Source organism: Penicillium verhagenii (genome assembly GCF_028828195.1).
Source record: "Penicillium verhagenii strain IBT 33310 chromosome Unknown utg000008l_segment0_segment0, whole genome shotgun sequence".
NCBI lineage: Eukaryota > Fungi > Ascomycota > Eurotiomycetes > Eurotiales > Aspergillaceae > Penicillium > Penicillium verhagenii.
Window position 1 is genome coordinate 1972584 of NW_026643172.1, and position 19036 is coordinate 1991619.

General features: G+C 49.8%; 10 protein-coding genes across 10 annotated transcripts; 5 read left to right on the forward strand and 5 right to left on the reverse strand.

The window, feature by feature from the left end:
• Positions 1-1319: 1319 nt before the first annotated feature.
• On the reverse strand, positions 1320-2851 carry aclA (putative ATP citrate lyase subunit (Acl); the record flags this gene model as incomplete). Its single annotated transcript, XM_057168113.1, has 2 exons — positions 1320-2336; positions 2411-2851. 2 exons carry the CDS (start codon positions 2849-2851, stop codon positions 1320-1322), a joined length of 1458 nt encoding a protein of 485 aa, XP_057018744.1.
• A 1048-nt stretch (positions 2852-3899) lies between these two features.
• N7466_008725 (uncharacterized protein) lies at positions 3900-6224 on the forward strand (the record flags this gene model as incomplete). The annotated part of the gene is made up of 4 exons (XM_057168114.1): positions 3900-3931; positions 4084-4227; positions 4312-4618; positions 4701-6224. Exons 2-4 carry the CDS (start codon positions 4091-4093, stop codon positions 6222-6224), a joined length of 1968 nt encoding a protein of 655 aa, XP_057018745.1. The 5' UTR covers positions 3900-3931; positions 4084-4090.
• A 576-nt stretch (positions 6225-6800) lies between these two features.
• N7466_008726 (Rpp14/Pop5 family protein) lies at positions 6801-7590 on the forward strand (the record flags this gene model as incomplete). Its single annotated transcript, XM_057168115.1, has 2 exons — positions 6801-7044; positions 7220-7590. 2 exons carry the CDS (start codon positions 6801-6803, stop codon positions 7588-7590), a joined length of 615 nt encoding a protein of 204 aa, XP_057018746.1.
• A 183-nt stretch (positions 7591-7773) lies between these two features.
• On the reverse strand, positions 7774-8947 carry N7466_008727 (GTPase GPN2; the record flags this gene model as incomplete). Its single annotated transcript, XM_057168116.1, has 3 exons — positions 7774-8436; positions 8497-8597; positions 8659-8947. 3 exons carry the CDS (start codon positions 8945-8947, stop codon positions 7774-7776), a joined length of 1053 nt encoding a protein of 350 aa, XP_057018747.1.
• A 206-nt stretch (positions 8948-9153) lies between these two features.
• N7466_008728 (WD40 repeat domain-containing protein) lies at positions 9154-10370 on the forward strand (the record flags this gene model as incomplete). The annotated part of the gene is made up of 3 exons (XM_057168117.1): positions 9154-9163; positions 9220-9475; positions 9554-10370. 3 exons carry the CDS (start codon positions 9154-9156, stop codon positions 10368-10370), a joined length of 1083 nt encoding a protein of 360 aa, XP_057018748.1.
• Positions 10371-10669: 299 nt separating this feature from the next.
• N7466_008729 (ribose-5-phosphate isomerase RKI1) lies at positions 10670-11593 on the reverse strand (the record flags this gene model as incomplete). Its single annotated transcript, XM_057168118.1, has 2 exons — positions 10670-11109; positions 11218-11593. The coding sequence occupies 2 exons, from the start codon at positions 11591-11593 to the stop codon at positions 10670-10672; spliced, it is 816 nt and encodes a 271-aa protein (XP_057018749.1).
• Positions 11594-12488: 895 nt separating this feature from the next.
• N7466_008730 (RICIN domain-containing protein) lies at positions 12489-12947 on the reverse strand (the record flags this gene model as incomplete). Its single annotated transcript, XM_057168119.1, has 1 exon — positions 12489-12947. One exon carries the CDS (start codon positions 12945-12947, stop codon positions 12489-12491), a length of 459 nt encoding a protein of 152 aa, XP_057018750.1.
• Positions 12948-14585: 1638 nt separating this feature from the next.
• On the forward strand, positions 14586-16344 carry N7466_008731 (NEDD8-activating enzyme E1 regulatory subunit; the record flags this gene model as incomplete). Its single annotated transcript, XM_057168120.1, has 2 exons — positions 14586-14957; positions 15043-16344. 2 exons carry the CDS (start codon positions 14586-14588, stop codon positions 16342-16344), a joined length of 1674 nt encoding a protein of 557 aa, XP_057018751.1.
• Positions 16345-16803: 459 nt separating this feature from the next.
• On the reverse strand, positions 16804-18295 carry N7466_008732 (tRNA-splicing endonuclease subunit SEN54 family protein; the record flags this gene model as incomplete). Its single annotated transcript, XM_057168121.1, has 3 exons — positions 16804-17255; positions 17315-18105; positions 18183-18295. 3 exons carry the CDS (start codon positions 18293-18295, stop codon positions 16804-16806), a joined length of 1356 nt encoding a protein of 451 aa, XP_057018752.1.
• Positions 18296-18474: 179 nt separating this feature from the next.
• On the forward strand, positions 18475-18759 carry N7466_008733 (uncharacterized protein; the record flags this gene model as incomplete). The annotated part of the gene is made up of 2 exons (XM_057168122.1): positions 18475-18525; positions 18577-18759. 2 exons carry the CDS (start codon positions 18475-18477, stop codon positions 18757-18759), a joined length of 234 nt encoding a protein of 77 aa, XP_057018753.1.
• Between the last annotated feature and the right edge of the window lie 277 nt (positions 18760-19036).

A 19036-nucleotide genomic window follows, 5' to 3' on the forward strand; every position in this document is an offset into this window, starting at 1 on the left:
TAGCCACTGCTCCTATCTGCCCTATTGCACAGTACATCTTCCCAGCCTCCCGCTCGTCCGGGATCTAATCTCGGAGTAGCGGAACCCTAGCCGCCCACCTCGGGCCAACTCCCCAGAAGCCACAAATGATGCTTCCCCTCCATCATGGACCCTGACTTAGCTCGATGAGCCGTTCCTGGCGATCTAGATCAGCCAGATCGATTTGACCCCTGTCAATCCGGGGAAAGCTCTGGTGGAGTCGTATGGTGCTATACGGAATACCTGTACCTGGTTTTATAGATCTGTAATTTTGGTCTGGTGTATTTTATACCGTATTACGCCAGCGACCACATATTCAAATATTCTCTTCAACTTTTTGACTCCTTGTCTCCCCTTTTTTATTTCTCACGAGAACTCTCCACGGCTGAATTTTGACCCGGCCTTTAAATCTTCTGTTCGCCATGAATCATACCACCAAAATGAAATCGGTTGAAATGGGGGAAGCATGGATGAGCAAACACAAAGCCATTCCAAGGTTCTTGACTGCGAGAATAAGGTCCCATATTTTGAGAATGTACTTAGTAGGTAGCAAGTACTTGAGCCATGACGGCAGATGAAGTTTGAAACCAGCACCGACTGCCTCGCCCTCGACTACAGTAACCTCGCCAGGGCAAAGAAGCATGAGCATCAGAACCATTCAATGTTCGGATAGATGAGATACAGAGCCTTCGCTGGCGAGGATCTGGCCGCTCCTTGGGATATACCTTGGTACATACCTACCTTCAATGGGCTCAAAGAAGAATGACAACCTCGAATCTTGACCACACCTGGCCATCCATTGATGCGACCTCAGCTCATCTCTTGAGCGAACCCAATGATTATAAGCGACCCGGGCCAGGAGGCGGCAACCACCAGGGCATGGCATGGCTTGCGCAAATGGTTATATGTACGATACAGTCTACTTAATTAAATTTATTGGATATGCAGAAGGTCTTCGTATCATCACTGATATATTATCCGATGGGACATCAGGATCTAAATCCCCCGGGGAAAGGTGAACATAAAAGGAAATCTAATCATGTACGTCGGCACCAAAGCACGCGGTCTTTTCGTCCGGGCAAGGGGGAAACGCCAAACCCTCGACCAGCAAACCAGGAACAGACGCCGGGGGGACTGCATGGCACAGCCCAGCCCGCGGGGCGGCATTATCCCGCATATTTCATATCATGCCATGCATTATTCCACACACACTCAAACCCATGCAACGGAGGGGGAGGTGCAACGCTGCAAGAAACAACAAACAAGAGGGACCCAAATTTTTCCAAAAGCAAGAATCACATTTATACGCCGAATTCCTTGATGTCGGTCTTCTTGCCCTGGAGAGCCAGGGGCACGATACCACTGACGTGCATCTCAGGGCCGAACACGTGCATGTCAAGACCCAACTCAATACCGGCGGCCTTGATGTTCTTGAGACCCTCCTGGTAGTTAGGACCGGCACGGCGGACCCAGATCTGGACCTTGTGCTCAACGAGAACAGGGGCGACATCACGGATGGCACGGATGACACCCTTGAAAGTGCTGGCAACGTTGGTGAAGTTGGCAATACCACCTCCGATGAAGAGAACCTTACCCTCGGGGTGCTGGGGAGCACGGAGCATGAGGTCCAGGACGGTACGAGCGTACTGGAAGGTCTGGTTCTCAGTGGGGGCACCGGAGTACTCTCCGTAGTTGGCGAGCTCGGAAACGAAGCCAGCGGAGGCAATGGCATCAGCGTAGACGACGGAAGCACCACCACCAGCAACCAGGGTCCAGACACGACCAGTGGCGTTCAGGACAGTCAGCTTGAGGGAGGCACCAGTCTTGGCGTCCATGTCGGAAATGAACTTCTCCTCCTTGGTCAACTCACGACCGAAGGGGGCGGGGAACTCCATCGGCGGACCAGCGTCGATGTTGACCTTGCCGTCGGAAGAGGCGAGAATGGGCATGCCCAGGGCGGCGGGGCTGCGGGCAACGGCCCACTTGGTACCGCACTCGAACTCAGCAGTCTGGTCGATCTTGGCAGCCAGATCCAGGAAGTGAACGTCGGCGGAGGTAGCATCGGCGTTGGGGATGACAACGAGAGGGTTGATCTCGAGGTAGGTGAACTGGCAGTCGACGTAGACGGCGTACAGACGGGAGATGAAGTCCACGAGGACGTTGTGGACACCCTGGGGCACCTTGCTCAGCAGGGTGGAGGCAATCTCCTCGTTGGAGGGGTAGTTCTTCAGGTTGACGGGGATAAGCAGCTTCTCGGCCTTAGCATCGACATCACCGACATCGACACCACCCTCGTGGGTGAAGAGGATCCAGTCACCCTATAGTTTGAAAATTAGCTTCTCTTCCCTTTCCCTTCGTTCATGTTCCAATAGCTGTCCGAATTCAAGCTTACCTCACGAACGGAGTTGATGTTAATGTAGTACTCAGTCTCCTGGGGGTGGGGGACGAAAGGCTCAACGAGGAATTGACGCAGAACACCGGTGACGGTCTCAACCTGGACCTCCTTGGTGGCACGAGCCTCAATCCACTCACGAGCCTCAGCCCAAGTCTTGTTAAGGGCGAGGAGACCGCTCTTGCCACGGCGCTTGATCAATTGATCGGGCTTAGCAACGAACTTGGAGCCAGCAACCAACAACCAAGGGTAGGCGACCTCGGCCTGGTCGAGGACATCCTTGACGGTCTTGTCATCAGGGAAGTGGAGGGAGGCCAGGCGGGCGGGAGGGTTGTGTGTCGAGGAAGCAGGGAGAGGAGTAGGCTTGATGACGGGGGCGCGGGTGAGGTGGTAGTTGAGGATGGCCTTACCATCGGCCTCGAGGATAGACTTGGCGGACATGATTGTATGTGTGTGTGTGTATGAGAATTGATCGAAGATGAGAAGGAAAAAAAAGAAGGGAAAGTAGAAGAGGGATAACTTTTTGGGAAGACTAAGGCCGAAGCTAGGGGAAAAAAAGAAGCAAGACTGGATAATACGGCGTAGGACGAGAAAAAAGATTGTGCTGGATATTACAGCGTACAATTGAGGGGTGATCCACTGTATGTTGAGACTTTGAAAAAAAGAGTGCAAGTTGCGGAAGGTGGGGGTTTGCCCTGTTGGGATTACAGTCCAGTTACCCACAAGTTACAGGTACCCAGTACTTTTGACTGTACTTTTGGTTTCTTTTAATGGGGTCACATTACAGGGGAGTACAAAGACTGATCCGGCTTGATTATGGGGGTTTGTATGGCTTTAAACAAGTATCTCATGTACCTTTTTCCACTATATACTTGTTTTCGACACCGCTCATTTCTTGTTAATGTAAATCCCCCCCCCCTTGGGTAAAACTCCGGAGTTGATTAAAGTCTTGATTTTAAACTGTTGGGTTTTTTTTTGACCCCAGAATCTGATCTACCCAGTAGCCCCCAGTACTGTATCGGGGTTGGCCGGGGACATTGGGGCCCCAAACAACTTAAGAATAGACGGAATTGGATACATTGGGATTCACCTTGCATTTTATTAATAAATTTCCCTCGTATATGATAGATGGTGTATATTTCTTCTTCTAATAACCGTCACGGGGCCATATTTCTATCTATAGAGAATCACATACGATAGATGCGATGTACGATGTCCGACGTACAGTGGATTTTGCTTTTTTTTCAATGTTTTGTACAGTGGTAATAATACGGTGTACGGGAAACACCACGCTAACAGAATGGATCTTCAAAGTGGATCCCACAAGTATCGGTGGTACCCGGTACTTTGGGGAACTGTTGAGCTCTAGCGTACGCTGGGAGGAGCTGTACACCGTATCTGCGAGTACTCGGCCCCGCGCTTTTTTTCTTCACATTCTGGCAACTCCTTTCTTCTTGATCTTCTTTCCCCCCAATCTTTCTTCTTCCCCAAAACAACATAGCGGGTGTTTTGCACAAATAGGTATGTTTCTCGACTTCCATCATTGGCACTCCTCTCCTTCTCTTTTACCTTCCCATACAGCAAATGGCCTTGCAACTTGCCCCTCTTATCACCATCATCACCACCATTACTACATAAACGAAACCCTTTTAACACTCGAAACCTCATTACAGATTCATCATGCCCTCTACTACTTCCCCTGCCGGTAACGGCAACCAGTCTGCCAACGACAACATCACCCGCTTCGCCCCTCCCAGCCGTGTTCTCTCTCCCCAAAACCACGCTCTATTCCACAACAAGACACGATGCTTCGTATAGTAAGTCCGCACGCGAGGTCTCTCTAGAGGGCCTCGACCCCGGTCAATTGAAAAGGGTGAACATGAAGAATTAACTGGCAATAGTGGCATGCAACCCCGAGCCGTGCAGGGCATGCTCGACTTTGACTTCATCTGCAAGCGTACTACCCCCTCCGTTGCCGGTATCATCTACACCTTCGGTGGTCAATTCGTCAGCAAGATGTACTGGGGTACCAGCGAGACCCTCCTCCCCGTCTACCAGGACACTGAGAAGGCTTTCGCCAAGCACCCCGATGTCGACACCGTTGTCAACTTCGCCTCTTCCCGCTCCGTCTACCAGTCTACCATGGAGTTGATGCAGTTCCCCCAGATTCGTTCCATTGCCATTATTGCTGAGGGTGTCCCCGAGCGTGTAAGTTCATTTCCCATTTCCCCATTGCCCCATTATAATCGCAATTGCAAGCTCAAGATCTGACAAAAAATTTCCTCAACAGCGTGCTCGTGAGATCCTGGTTGCTGCCCAGGAGAAGGGTATCACCATTATCGGTCCCGCCACTGTCGGTGGTATTAAGCCTGGTGCTTTCAAGATCGGTAACACTGGTGGTATGATGGACAATATTGTCGCCTCCAAGCTCTACCGCAAGGGTTCCGTCGGTTACGTCTCCAAGTCCGGCGGTATGTCCAACGAGTTGAACAACATTATCTCCCAGAACACCGACGGTGTCTACGAGGGTGTCGCCATTGGTGGTGACCGTTACCCCGGTACCACTTTCATTGATCACTTGCTCCGTTACCAGGCCGAGCCCGAGTGCAAGATCCTCGTCTTGCTCGGTGAGGTTGGTGGTGTTGAAGAGTACCGTGTCATTGAGGCCGTCAAGGCCGGTGTCATCACCAAGCCCATTGTCGCATGGGCCATTGGTACTTGCGCCAGCATGTTCAAGACCGAAGTTCAGTTCGGTCACGCCGGTGCCTCCGCCAACTCCCAGCTCGAGACTGCTGTCTACAAGAACCAGGCCATGCGTGAGGCTGGTATCGTCGTTCCCGAGACCTTCGAGGACCTGCCCGAGGCCCTTAAGGCTGTCTACGACGCCGAGTTGAGCAAGGGTAACATTGTTCCCGCCCCCGAGCCCGTTGTCCCCAAGATCCCCATTGACTACTCCTGGGCTCAGGAGTTGGGTCTTGTCCGTAAGCCCGCTGCCTTCATTTCCACCATCTCCGACGACCGTGGCCAGGAGCTTCTGTACGCCGGTATGCCCATCTCTGACGTCTTCCGTGAGGACATTGGTATTGGTGGTGTCATGTCTCTTCTGTGGTTCCGCCGCCGTCTGCCCACCTACGCCAGCAAGTTCTTGGAGATGGTTCTCATGCTTACTGCCGATCACGGTCCCGCCGTTTCCGGTGCCATGAACACCATTATCACAACCCGTGCCGGCAAGGATCTGATCAGTGCCCTCGTTTCCGGTCTGCTGACCATTGGTTCCCGCTTCGGTGGTGCCCTCGACGGTGCCGCTGAGGAGTTCACCAAGGCCTTCGACAAGGGTCTCAGCCCCCGTGACTTCGTTGACTCTTCCCGCAAGGCCAACAAGCTCATCCCCGGTATCGGCCACAAGGTCAAGTCCCGCAACAACCCCGATCTGCGTGTCGAGCTTGTTAAGGAGTTCGCCAAGAAGCACTTCCCCAGCACCAAGCTGCTCGACTACGCCATTGCTGTTGAGACTGTCACCACCTCCAAGAAGGACAACCTGATCCTCAACGTTGACGGTTGTGTTGCTGTCTGCTTCATTGACTTGCTCCGCAACTGCGGTGCCTTCACTCCCGAGGAGTCCGAGGACTACATCCGCATGGGTGTCCTCAACGGTCTTTTCGTCCTGGGTCGCAGCATTGGTCTGATTGCCCACTACCTCGATCAGAAGCGCCTGCGCACCGGTCTTTACCGTCACCCCTGGGACGACATCACCTACCTCCTGCCCACTCTCCAGAAGGGTGGTGCCGAGGGCCGTGTCGAGGTCAACCTGTGATTTTGTTCATGATTTGCAGCGCCGTCCGCTAGTGGCATACAGTCCATCCTCTGATTGGAGGATGGTGGAGTTTGGATGGTTGATCCATTTGTTTTATTTTTGTCTGAAGCAGTTTTTGTGTCTGCACAGCCTTTTCTAAGGGTATTAACCGGGCTTTACAGGCGATGCCAAATATGAAATAACTAAAAAAAGGCACGTCATTAAGCACTCGGCACCCATGCCCGACTACGGATTCTTGATTTAATTTGTTTAGATGACTAGACCTCCGGGGATCTAATGAATGCCCTTGCATGATGAATATAAGCAAGCCATTGAGGTATACTATCTTTATTATTTTGATTCCCAAGTAGATAAAATGTATCTGTTCAAACGTAAAGTAATTCCGAAATCTCTATACGCCGTCAGGAGTGAGTCAGGCTTTGCTATTCTCATAGTAGCTACTTGGGCCGCGGGCGGTACTGGCTTCATGCTGAAGGAAATCCTTATCTTATCGCACCCACCTCTTTTTCATGCTCTCAATTTCAACCTCTCCAAATCCAATTTCACCACACTATTCTCCTCAAAGAAATACACAAAATGGTCCGCCTCAAGAACCGTTATCTGCTCATAGATATCCTCTACCCAGACCCTGCATCATGGCCCTCCACCAAATCCAATTCCAATAACACATCCACCGCCGCACAACTAGCCATCCACTCGCCCACCTCCGACGCGCTGACACCAGGCCTCCTTGCTAAAATGATCCGCGAGGAAGTCAGCGACCTATATGGAGATTACGGAGTGGGAAAACTAGGTGGCGCCACTGCGGGAGGTATTAATGGTAGGTACATTTTGCCTGCATATTTCAAACTCATGCTGCCTTCTATCGTTCACTTCGGGTGTAAAAAAGACCTGCAAAGACGAATAGAAAGAATATTTGAAGCTTTGAATCGTTCCTCTTCTCCAATTTTATCTCTCAATCGCGTCGTCGCACAGACTAACACTATGTCACTCAGTTAAATATCTCTCCCCCGCAACCTCAACCGCCATCCTACGCTGCCCCCGCGCATCTTTCCGTCTTGTCTGGTCCGCCCTTACATACATGTCGCATGTCCCCGCGCCAGGCGGCGATGCGGCCCAGAAGCGGCCGAATGGGGGTCGGGAACGAGGATGTGTATTCCGGGTTTTGAGGGTGTCGGGAACAATGAAGAAGGCCGAGGAGGAGGCTATTCGGCGGGCAAGAAGGGAGATTGTTCGTATCCGAGGGGTCGAAGAGCGAGGTGTATTGGGGGATCTTGTTTCGGGTGCTGGGCTCGCGGAGAAGGATTTGATTATGCAGGGTGTTGTTGATGCGAGTGATGATGAGATGGATGATGAGGACGATTGAGGACTTGCCTTCCATCCCCTCTATACTACTACTGTCTCCGGAGGCTAGCTCTGTACCTTGATGGTTGGAGCTTGTCTGTACGATTAAATGATACCCCCTACTTGGTGGCCACACCATGCCATATATGCGATATTATACATTGGATATTTTTAGCCGCTCATAAGAATTGATTATGTTCATAAATCACGCCTTCCGGCGTACTTTCACGCCGCTGTCGGGCATGGGACCGTTCCAATTTGTGACGTCCTCATCCTCATCCATTTCATTCGGATCACTGTTGACAGCTTTGTGTGCCTCGTCACGCATTCTAGCCTCCTCTTTCAAATTCTCCCTCTCCAGCTCATCATGCTCGTCCTTCCTATCGAGCCAACGCTCTTGCACGTCTCTCACATCTGTGACGCCCATGCCCTCTCGGATAGCGACCTGCCATACAGAGTCGTTTGCACCCTCCGCAGGACCAAATGCGTATCCTGACGCGCGATCGATGGCTCGTAGAAGATTCATCATGCTCTTCTTATCCTCGACGGCCAGCGTCTCGAAGCTGACGAGCCCGAATTCTTCCACGAGCGTGATGATGGCTTCATTCAGCGCGCTGAATTTGCTGTTTGTGAGACGGGAGTTTTCGGCTTCTAGGTGAGGGAGTAGATATGAGAGATCTTGGACTTCGGTGTAGTAGTCCAAGTTGAATGGGAGTTCATTGTAGTTGGAGAGATTGTCGATTTTGGTGAGGACATTGAGATGGGGGAGGTCGAGTTGGAGCATGGCGCGTAAGGAGAGGAGAAGGGCGGAGATATACATTGAAGGAAGAGTTAAGGTATACGAATCGACCAGATGGATGACTATTAACTGTTTTGTATAACTAGATTAGTGAGGTGATCTTTCTTCAACCTTGGGAGGAATACGAACTCGGTAGCCTAGCTTTTGGATCTGGAAGATGATGTTTCGTAGGGACGCATGGTGTGTGAAGAGTTCAACCTGGCCAGGGCAGTCGAATAGAACATAATCCTCTGAAGAAACGCACTGTCAGTCAATCGGATTAAGAAAAACATAATGCGGGATGACACTAACCTCCGAGTTCTTTCAGTCCACCCTCTAACCAAGAGTAGTTTTCTTCCAGTTCCTCAAGCGCATATAGGGTAGCTCCATTCGGGCCAAGATGATCCTCTTCCATAATCTCTTCTAGGGTCACAAGATCGCGCACGTCCAGCGCGCACGGGTATGAGGTCTTGTCATTGGCGGGGTCAAGATTGACAATCGAGCATTTCCGGCCGATAGCGCCTAGAAATTGGTGCATGCCATTGCAGTAGGTGGACTTCCCAGCTCCGGGAGGTCCAATTACCAGCTGGGCAAACGGCATTCTGGTATTCTGGAGGCTGAAAGAATCAAGATCAAGTTGTGCAAGAGATGAATTTGACGTGATAGCTAGTAGATCGGGATCTTTTTTCTTATCAAAAAGCGCGGGGGATCGGGGCGGTCTGAAATGGCAGAAAAGCAACTGCGTTGTAAAGCTGCAGCTAGGACGCGGTCTGGCTTTCATTAACTTTCACTCTGCAACAATTCAAAATGGCGTCCAGTAAGCCACCCAGAGCTTCATTATAAACTATTGAATGGCTGACTGAATTCTTATAGATCAATTCACTGTGGCCTCGCCACCAACTGATGCTATCTCTGCTTTGAAGTTCTCCCCCGAGCCCGAGTCGACACGGATCGTCGTATCGTCATGGGACAAGTTCGTCTATCTCTATGACCTGCGGGACGAAAATGGCGTGGTCGGTGAAGGCAAGCTCCTACAAAGGTTTGAGCACCGTGCTCCCGTCCTGGATGTTTGCTTCGGCGAGAATGAGAACGAGATTTATACCGCTGGCTTGGATTGGGATGTGCGCAAGTAAGCAGTCTTTGAATGGAGCTCTTTATGAGCTTCCAGATCACACTGAAGCTAGGATTTTTTTACTAACTTCCTCAGGATTGACTTGAACACCTCTGAGCAAACTGTCATCAGCAGCCACGAAGCTGGTGTGCGCAACGTCGTCTACAGCCCCGAACACAAAATTATTATTTCAGGCTCATGGGACTCCACACTCCATGTTTCCCGTACAGACACCGGCACTGCCACCGCATCCCTACCGGCAATCATCCCCCTCCCCTCGAAACCCTTCTCTATCTCCCTCACAGCTACCAAGTTGGTTGTCGCCATGGCATCGCGTGCCCTACACATCTACGACCTGAAGGCCCTGGCCCTCCTCACTGCACAGGCTGACAGCACCACAACCAACGGTAACCGGGTAGAGATCGAGCCTTGGCAACAGCGCGAAAGCAGTCTCAAGTTCATGACACGTTGTGTCGCCTGCATGCCCGGAGATACTGGGTATGCTTCCTCCAGTATCGAGGGTCGTGTTGCTGTTGAGTGGTTCGATCCCTCGCCCGAGTCACAGGCGCGCAAATATGCGTTCAAGTGCCATCGCCAGACATCGGAAGATGGAGTCGACGTCGTGTATCCAGTCAATGCGCTCGCATTCCATCCGGTCCATGGCTCATTTGCATCTGGAGGCGGTGACGGTGTAGTCGCTCTGTGGGATGGAATTTCCAAGCGCCGCATTCGTCAATATCAGAAATACCCATCTAGTGTCTCTGCTGTTGATTTCAGCGGCAGTGGTAAATACTTGGCTATTGCAGTGAGCCCCGGTTTCGAAGATGGCAAGGACGATATCCCAGAAGGAGTGGTCAAGATCTTCGTGCGCGAGTTGGGCGAGACAGAGGCAAAGGGCAAAGGTGCGAAATAAGCAAATCCATGCTATGTAGTATAGATTGATACCTGGATTTTTAACCAGGTAGGAGACATTCCCCAGATTATATATCATGGGTAATGTATTGAGTTGCTCTTGGGATCGACAGCCAAAGGGAACATAGGTAGTAGAACAGTCTTTTTTGATACCACCGAATCTAACGAGCCAATTGAACCAGAATCAAAACATATGAACATCTCTTCATTTCTAGATCTCCTCTCTATGAAGCATCTTGGTATCATCGGGCTATATACGTAAACCAAATCCGAAAATCAAACAAATATCACCATTCTCTCTTACGCAGAGGCGGTGCGCACAGAGACGGAGCCATCGGGCATACCGAAGTAGGCTGCGACGGGGCGCTGACCACCAACACCACCGGCAGCGGTAGCCTGGGGGCCGGTCAGACCAGAGAAGATACCGACATCAAGAACTCCGCCGATCTCCTTGATCTTCTTCGACAGCTCGTTAACCTCCCAAACACCATCCTTGCCGGAGACCTTGCCAGCGACAATATCCGCCTGGGTGAGCATAACGGGGAAAGGAGCATCGATAAGGAAGAAGTCCTGATCCGTCTTGCGGGGACCCTCCTTCGCATCGACGTTGGTACGGATGACCGGGTCAACACTGCCAAGTTCCTTAAGCTTGTTAAGAACCCGGTAAGCAGCAATGGGGGCGACCTCAATAGGAATGTATTTCCAGTTGGTAAGCAGACGAGGCTGGAGCTTGCGCGAGTCTAATTGAAGAAGGTAAAAAAAAAAAATCATCAGCCTGTATCACATGCAAAAAGGCCGGCCCCAAAAAAAAGCACCAGGGAAAAAAAAAACATTGCATCAAGACTTACCAGCAACGCAAATGAACTCCTTGGCTTGCATGGCAACCAACTTCTCCTGGAACAGGCAGGCACCGCCACCCTTAATGCAGTTCAGCTCCTCGTCGACCTCGTCCGCGCCATCAAAGGCGACATCCAGCACGGTGCCGGCGGGGATAGCATCGAACTCGACGGCCGTCAAGCCGGCGGTAAGAATCAGCTGACGGGACTGGTAGCCCGTCGGCACGTAGCGGGTGGCACTGGTGTCGACACCGAGGGCCTTGATAGCCTCGACGACGTAGACGATCGTCGTTCCGCTACCAATACCGACCCACCGAGCATCCTTGGGGTAGTGGTTTGCGACGGCAGTTTGGGCGGCAGCGCGCTTGGCAGCTTCAACGTCAGCCATTGTGGAATGGGATTGAGATTGAGTTCGGAAGGTCGGGTGGAGGGGTAGGGACAAGGATAAAGGCGATAGTAGAGACGGGCGTTGGCGTGGGAAAGTTTGGTGGAGGCGGGGCAGAGATCGCGGAAGGGAGGAAAGTCGGGTGGAGAGGGAGAAAAAAGGTGTACAGTGGCGTGGACCCATGGATGCTAGCTTCTTATGTAAATAAATCGCGCGTTTTTTCCCTCTTTTCTCTTCTACACAGCTGGATTCTAATGCCGGTCAAGGTTGGGGCCTGCACTATAGCGTCATTGGCGCCGAGAACAATGTGGGGGTTTGAGTGAGAAAGTTGGGGAAATCTACTACGAGATTCTACACCGAGTTACTAAGTTGGGCAAGTATAGTATCAACGTATATTGTTAACGTTTTGATTTTAGATTCTGGATGGATCTTTGTATATTAGGTAACAATAACATTTATTTTGATCCTGTTCATTGTTTTGGTCCTCAAGTGCTAGAAGTAGTAGTTGATCGCATATGAAATCATTTACACACGGACCAACGTCAGACCTGTTCTGTTGAAGTTGAAGTACAAAGACAACCAACCAGCTGAAATGTAGTGGGGTAATATGCAGTACAGTAGCTGCAAGCTCACAGACTTGGGACACACATGGTAGTCTACGCTAAATCTACAGCTCATTGAAATTTGGCATTGACCTGGGTAATGAAAATATGTAGTACTAATAGTGGTGTAGATAAAGGTTCGAATTTTGGAATATACTATAGCTACTAAGAGACATAGTATCAATCATACTAGGCTGTGCATGTACGAGTACTGCGACACATGTGCGCGGACAGTAATCCTAAAAGTCCAAATTCTGAAACATGTCAGTAACCGTTTCTCTCAAAGACATGCTTTGCTACTCACAAAACTCCACCCGAATAACCTCGAATATCTGATCATCGCTTTCTGCACTTATGCGGGCAAGCGCAATTCCACTCTCATCGGTTGAGTGCAGCGATCGGCCATGAGAAAGGTCAAGGAATGTGTATTGGTAAGGACCCTGATATTCCACGTAGAACGTCTGAGCAGTTGCAGACTCCAGACAAGATCCCGAGTCACAATTCAGGTATTGCTTGGTTGCGACACTTTCAATTATCGTGGTATTATCCCCCTGGTCTTCGAATCTCCAGATCTGACTGCCCTCTCCGGCGGGTGTTTCGAAGGTTGGGGCACTATCGTTTCCTTGTCCAGTCAAGACAAGGTCCTCGCCATTAAAGGTTTGTTGGATGCGGTAAAGACCGAACAGACTGGCCCCGAGTGTCTGGCCACTGATTGTGAGAAAAGTGATGATCGACAGTGGGACTTGGAACTGCATTTTGGTGTGTAGGTGGTATAGAGGACAAGTTGAATTCCAAGGTTCAAATGTTCAAGTTTTGTGGGTGATGTCGAGTCAAGGGGTGGAATTTGGATAGCTTATATGTGGCAAATTGAGACGCCACGGGGAATCAAAAGATCAATTGTCGACTTCGATTGTCTAGGATGATCAGATCTGCAGGATTTTATTGTAACACAACATTTGAAGACTATCGATTTTATAACCAGCATGGATCGGATGTTCGAATTGTGGAGTAATCTGCAGGGGAAACACACGTTTTGGTCATTTGCAGATTTTTGCTTTTGTCGTTTGGAAGAAACATTTGAGCTCTGATCAAAGATTTTCGTTTTACCTAATTTTGAAGAAAAGAATTACGAGGTTTCAATTATTACAATCATTATACAATTCAAATGTCGAGGACTGGTAGATCCATTGGATTTGAATACTTAGTTCATGTGTCATCCGGAACTACGGAGTATATGATGTTTAACCCTTCAAATTTTATGATTGGATACAGTAATTGAGGAAGGTATTTCATTTTCTTGTTTGGCAACCTTGAAAATGTCAGAATATTACATGTATGATTCTGACCATGTAACCAACCGGACATCTGGATCCATGCATATGCAATGTATTATAAGATCGACCGCTGACTTGCCACTGGCTTACTTTAAACAAATCCAAGAAGTAAAATCACAGGAAACCGACTAGGACTCGATGCCAAGTACCGAGACTGACCAAGAATTGTCCCAAAAGTATCTAACTCATCACCTTTCCACTTCCAGGACCGAGAGTCACGCCGTCACTATTATGACCAACCAGTATTGATATAAAGCCTCTAGCATCTCATTCGGTTCGAGGGGTAAACACTGACAGGCCATTTTCTGTAGGGAATCAATCTGTGTTTGTGTGTCTTGACATTGTCCGCATATGAAATCTTCAGTACAACCCCCCCGGATATTAGGTGTGTAGCAGGGGAAGAGAAGAAGGGGAAGTAGTGGAAGAGAAGGAAGTGACTATACTTTTGAAGAAGGAGGCTAAAATGAGATATCTATGGATCAAGCAGTGACCAACCACCCTGAACCATATGGTATAAAGTGTATCAAACATTTGAAATTCTGTTGTGAAAATTGTGCAAGCATGAATGACGAATCCTTGAATGTAGTATGTAGTCGTTATATGTATATATAATAGTAGAATGTACAAAAAATGTTTACAGTTCAATTCATCTACGTGAATCAACATCCAATTTCTTTCTTCGATTTTAATCCTTCCAACTTAAGAAAACTTCAGTATTTATGAGAGGTTTTCAAGTACTTTAGTAACTTAAATAGACCAATACTATATACTACTAGAGTCTAGTATAGCCTATACATCAATGATAAGCATCATTGACCTGCCAATTGCCTTAGACCTCAGGCCACAATTCCCTGCCCACCGCTTAGTCAAAACCGATGCGCATCCATCAACAAGCAAACGACATCATTCCTTTCACAACATTATATAGCCTTGATAGAAAGAAGATTAGGTCAGCGCCGAGCGCTCAGTCGACCTTGTGTTTTGAATTGCGCTGAAATCTCGAACTCCCCTTACACCCAGTTCTATTCTTCCCCGCACGCCTATCGATCTTATCAAGCAATGGATTCCTTCCCCGCGACACTCTCTGGACCAACATCCAAGGAGCGAAAGTATGATCGCCAGCTTCGATTGTGGGCAGCAACTGGTCAACAGGCGCTTGAGGATGCACGGGTACTACTAGTGAATTCAGATGGCCGGCTCGGCTCCAGCGGCACTGGCGTTCCAGGCGTGGCAGGCGTGGAAGCCCTCAAGAACCTGGTACTACCTGGAATCGGCGGCTTTACCATCGTGGATCCAGCAATCGTCACAGAAGCTGACTTGGGAGTCAACTTCTTCCTTGAGCAAGAGTCCCTTGGCAAGTCGCGTGCTGATGAAACATGTCGGCTCCTTCGCGAACTGAATCCCGATGTGCAGGGCTACTCATATTCCAAGGTACGTGATACATGCTATCTGCCAGAGGCACTCCACATTTATTACTCGGATATCCAGCGCATCAAATACTAAACCTTGATTTTAGCCCATCACCCATCTTCTCTCTGATCCAAACTTTCTTCCCCGTTACAAGCTGGTAATTATCTCCGGTCCAGTCAAGCGCTCTACTTTAGAGCTACTTTGCCAGATGGCACAGGAGCTAGAGATCCCAGTGCTGTACACCCACTCAGTCGGCTTCCACTCAACATTCTCATTGCAATTACCCACTGAGTTCCCCATCGTGGAGACACACCCTGACCCAGAGTCAACACAAGACCTGCGTCTCATGAATCCATGGCCTGAGCTTGTCGCCGCCGCCGACTCCCTAGGTAACCTGGAAGCCATGGATGACCACCAACACGGCCATGTCCCCTACATCCTGCTCCTTTTGCGCTTCCTCTCCCAATGGAATCAAAAATACGGAAGCCTGCCAGACAACTACAAAGAAAAAACCGCCTTCCGCGACTTCGTGCGCTCAAACGCCCGCACGCACAACCCCGAAGGCGGCGAGGAGAACTTTGACGAAGCCGTCGCCGCCGTCCTAAAAACCATCTCCCCCTTCAGCCTGCGCAGCTCTATTCGCGAGATCTTCGAGATGCCGCAATGCCAGCAGCTGACCGCTTCATCTGCCGATTTCTGGATCATCGCTTCTGCTATTCGGGCCTTCTACACTGCGCACGGCGTCCTTCCTCTTCCGGGCTCGCTCCCCGATATGAAGGCTCAATCCGCCGACTATGTTGCTCTACAGAATATCTACAAGAGCAAAGCACGACAGGACATCGAGGAAGTGGCCGCGACTATTCGTCAATATGAAGCACGACTCGGACGCACAACTCCCATTCTCGATCGCGAGGTCGAGGTCTTCTGCAAGAATGCGGCGCATATCAAGGTCGTTCGCGGAAGAGGAATTGCGCAAATTAATGAGAAGACCGATCCAGCTACTTTGAAGGCGTTGCGCAGTGGGCTCGCCAATCCCGAACCAGTGGCGTCTATTTTCGTCGCATGCCAGATTCTTGATGCGGTTGTTGATGAGATTCAAAGCAATCCGGCACTAAGCGGGCGTTCTGTTGATGACGATGACCTTTGGGCTATGCACAAGAACCGTATTTTGACCATATTGTGCCGCGATGATCCGACACCCCTTGACGAGGCAACGCTGGAGACCATTGACAATACGATCCAGGAGATTCGCCGTGCTGAGGGGGGTGAGTTGCACAATATTGCGTCGCTGACTGGTGGCTTGGTTGCGCAGGAGTCGCTTAAGGTGTTGACGAGGCAGTACGTGCCCTTGGATAACACCTGTGTTTTCGATGGAGCGAAAAGTCGGAGCGAAATGTACCGCCTCTAAAAGGACCTCTTGCAGTTCCATAGAGTGGTGGAGGATATGACATATGGCCCTAGATGGTTTATGATTTATGATGCGTGGTAGCTTGGTGCAGCGCATTACGAGAAATGAAATGCATAGTACTGTTAAGATGGTTGATGCCGCCAGGCATGTGAATTTTGTGTCCTAGTATATACAGTAGATGGTATTGAGCGGACGAAGACATTTAAGCACAAAAACAAAGTGTACTATGTCTGCGAATGTTCATGGTGGTGAATTTTAGCGTTATTTCAGGTCTGTCGGCGCTGGTTTTCAGACCCAAACAGCCTGAGCCATGAATAAGCTACCCGAAACACACGAGTTGCTCAAGCAAGATCGAGATTTTAAAACAGGTCCATAATCGATGTAGACCAAGCTGTGTTTGATGGACAACGTTAGAATGAGTCAAATTTTGGAATTTGAGGCGACTAATTTCCGAGTCGATCAATTCCTCCTCGGCTTGAAATTTCTTGGTCCCTTGTTGGCGTACGGGACATGTTTAATATCGAAAAGCTTCTCTTTCCCAAATGCCGCATCAGCAATACGCAAATAGCTAGTGACGCCCTGATCCACAACCGCCAAAACGACATTGCGATATCCATGTCGTAGACGCATATACATCAGGCGACTCATTTTCTCTCCAGACGGCGGGTCAATAGGTGTGCTTTCTAGCAATGCGCCAAGCTGAGGAAGGGTTGGGATGGTAGTTTGTTCGCGAGTATTCACGACAGCAATTCTGAAGTCTGGTGTCGGGAGAGCGGTCTTCTTAAGCTGGGTTGAGGGCTTGTAAACGTGGAAGACGACTCGGAAGGGAGCTATTGTGTCTAGGGGATCCCGCTGGGGCGCAAGGACCGGATCATACCATGGAATCAGTTCCATTTTGCGATAGACATCGGCTGGAAGTCGGTGTTAGTTAGCAAGTACAAGACCAATAATTGGATACAATAACTCTTACCGTAGGTGCGATGAATGCCGCATCCCACGACAGGACCAGCTGCCGTGTTTGCTGTGGACATGGGATCATGGATCCAGTCCGAGATGGAAGCCAGAATACCAGCGAGTCCCGCTCCGCGGTATCTCAACTGCGCATATGCATCCTTCTCTTTCTCTTTCTCTTTCTCTTCTTCTTCCTCATTACTAGCAGAACCCTCCGGCCTGGCCGAATCGTTCCACCCAGGCGCGCGGAGAACCGAATATCCCAGCCGCTTCAGGCTTGTGAAAACAGAGTATCTCTCCAGAGTTAGGTTACCATGGCCCATGAAGCATGCATACGCCGCTTGCAGACTCATCGGAATAGAGCCATCGTCCTCGCCATCATCAGCACTGCCTGGCGTGACACCTGTCAGCGAGACCGGCCACCTGATATCGAGACTTCCTCGTTCAATCATATAAAGTGCCTCCTCGGGTAATATCCACACGCGATTCCAGCGATCTGTCTGACCCATATTTTTGAAAAAGGTTCCCTTCGGATTCACGATATAGACACAGGCATCAGGCGAAATGTTGAGACCCCGTGCTTCACCCTTGGGCTTGACAGACTCGATATATTCGGGCGGGGGCGAGAACCCATCCGGCGCATAGAAACCGACCACCCGGCCCTTGGGGTGGTGAACGCGCGGGTGAGAAAGCGCATTATGCATCGCCTGTCGCGAGGCGGAAAGGACATCGGCTTGGAACTCGGTCGGATTGGGCTCGAAGTCTTTTTCGCCACGCTTCGGTAAAGACGAAGAAGCTGTATCGCCCAAGCTACCAAACATCAAGAAGGGTTTTGTTAGTCGAGTGGAATAGTATTTAGTTGCGATCGGCGTTGGTGGCGCACTTACAAGCTTAGGTGGTTCAGTAGACGAAAGTCCTGGGTTTCGTCGGATAGATCAACCTCGACCTGGGGCGCTTCGGCCGAGGTCGAAGTGATGACCTCTTCGTCTGCGTCGGCCATTGTGTGGTATGTGGGGTTTTGGGAGGAAATGTGAGCTTGCAGAGATGAGTCGCGGCGAGATCGAAGTCCAGAAATTCGAGGTCTTATCGATAAGCCGCCCACATTTCAATTGCCGATAACGATTTACCAGTATCGTTGTCTCTCACTTTACCGAATCACTGTACATATCAACGTTTTCGATGGAGTCAAATTCATCCAAGCAGGCGGCCTACAATGAGACGCTACACAAAGTTAGTCTTGTCGGATCTTGGAGTGTTGAGTCGAATTAACGAGGTTTGCAGATCTACAACAGCCTAGAAAACACGCTCAACACTTTCGGGCCTGCCTCGAAGCAGTATCAATGTGTTCTTGAGATCCTCAAACAATGTCTCCGAGATATCGAAGATGCCAAGATGAAATACGCCGAACCGGTTGTCGATCCGGATATGTTGAGTTTGGCGATGGGTTTTCTTGAGATCAAATAATGATATGGCGGGGCTGCAAGTGCTTTTTCGATACCCACATGTGTTACTTTTTGCGAATTACGCGGCAAATTTATCATGAATGAACATTTATATTGAAATTCACATATCATATTGATATACAGTAAATTCATCGTGTAAAGGTTGGCAGAGTCAGGTCTCTCCGCAGACAGAGCCCAGAATCAAAACAGAAATCAGGGACCAGGTATCTCTCATAGACTGGGATATCTCGCAACGCAACGCCTCCAAGATAAAAGTCACCAACACCTAGGCTCCAAGC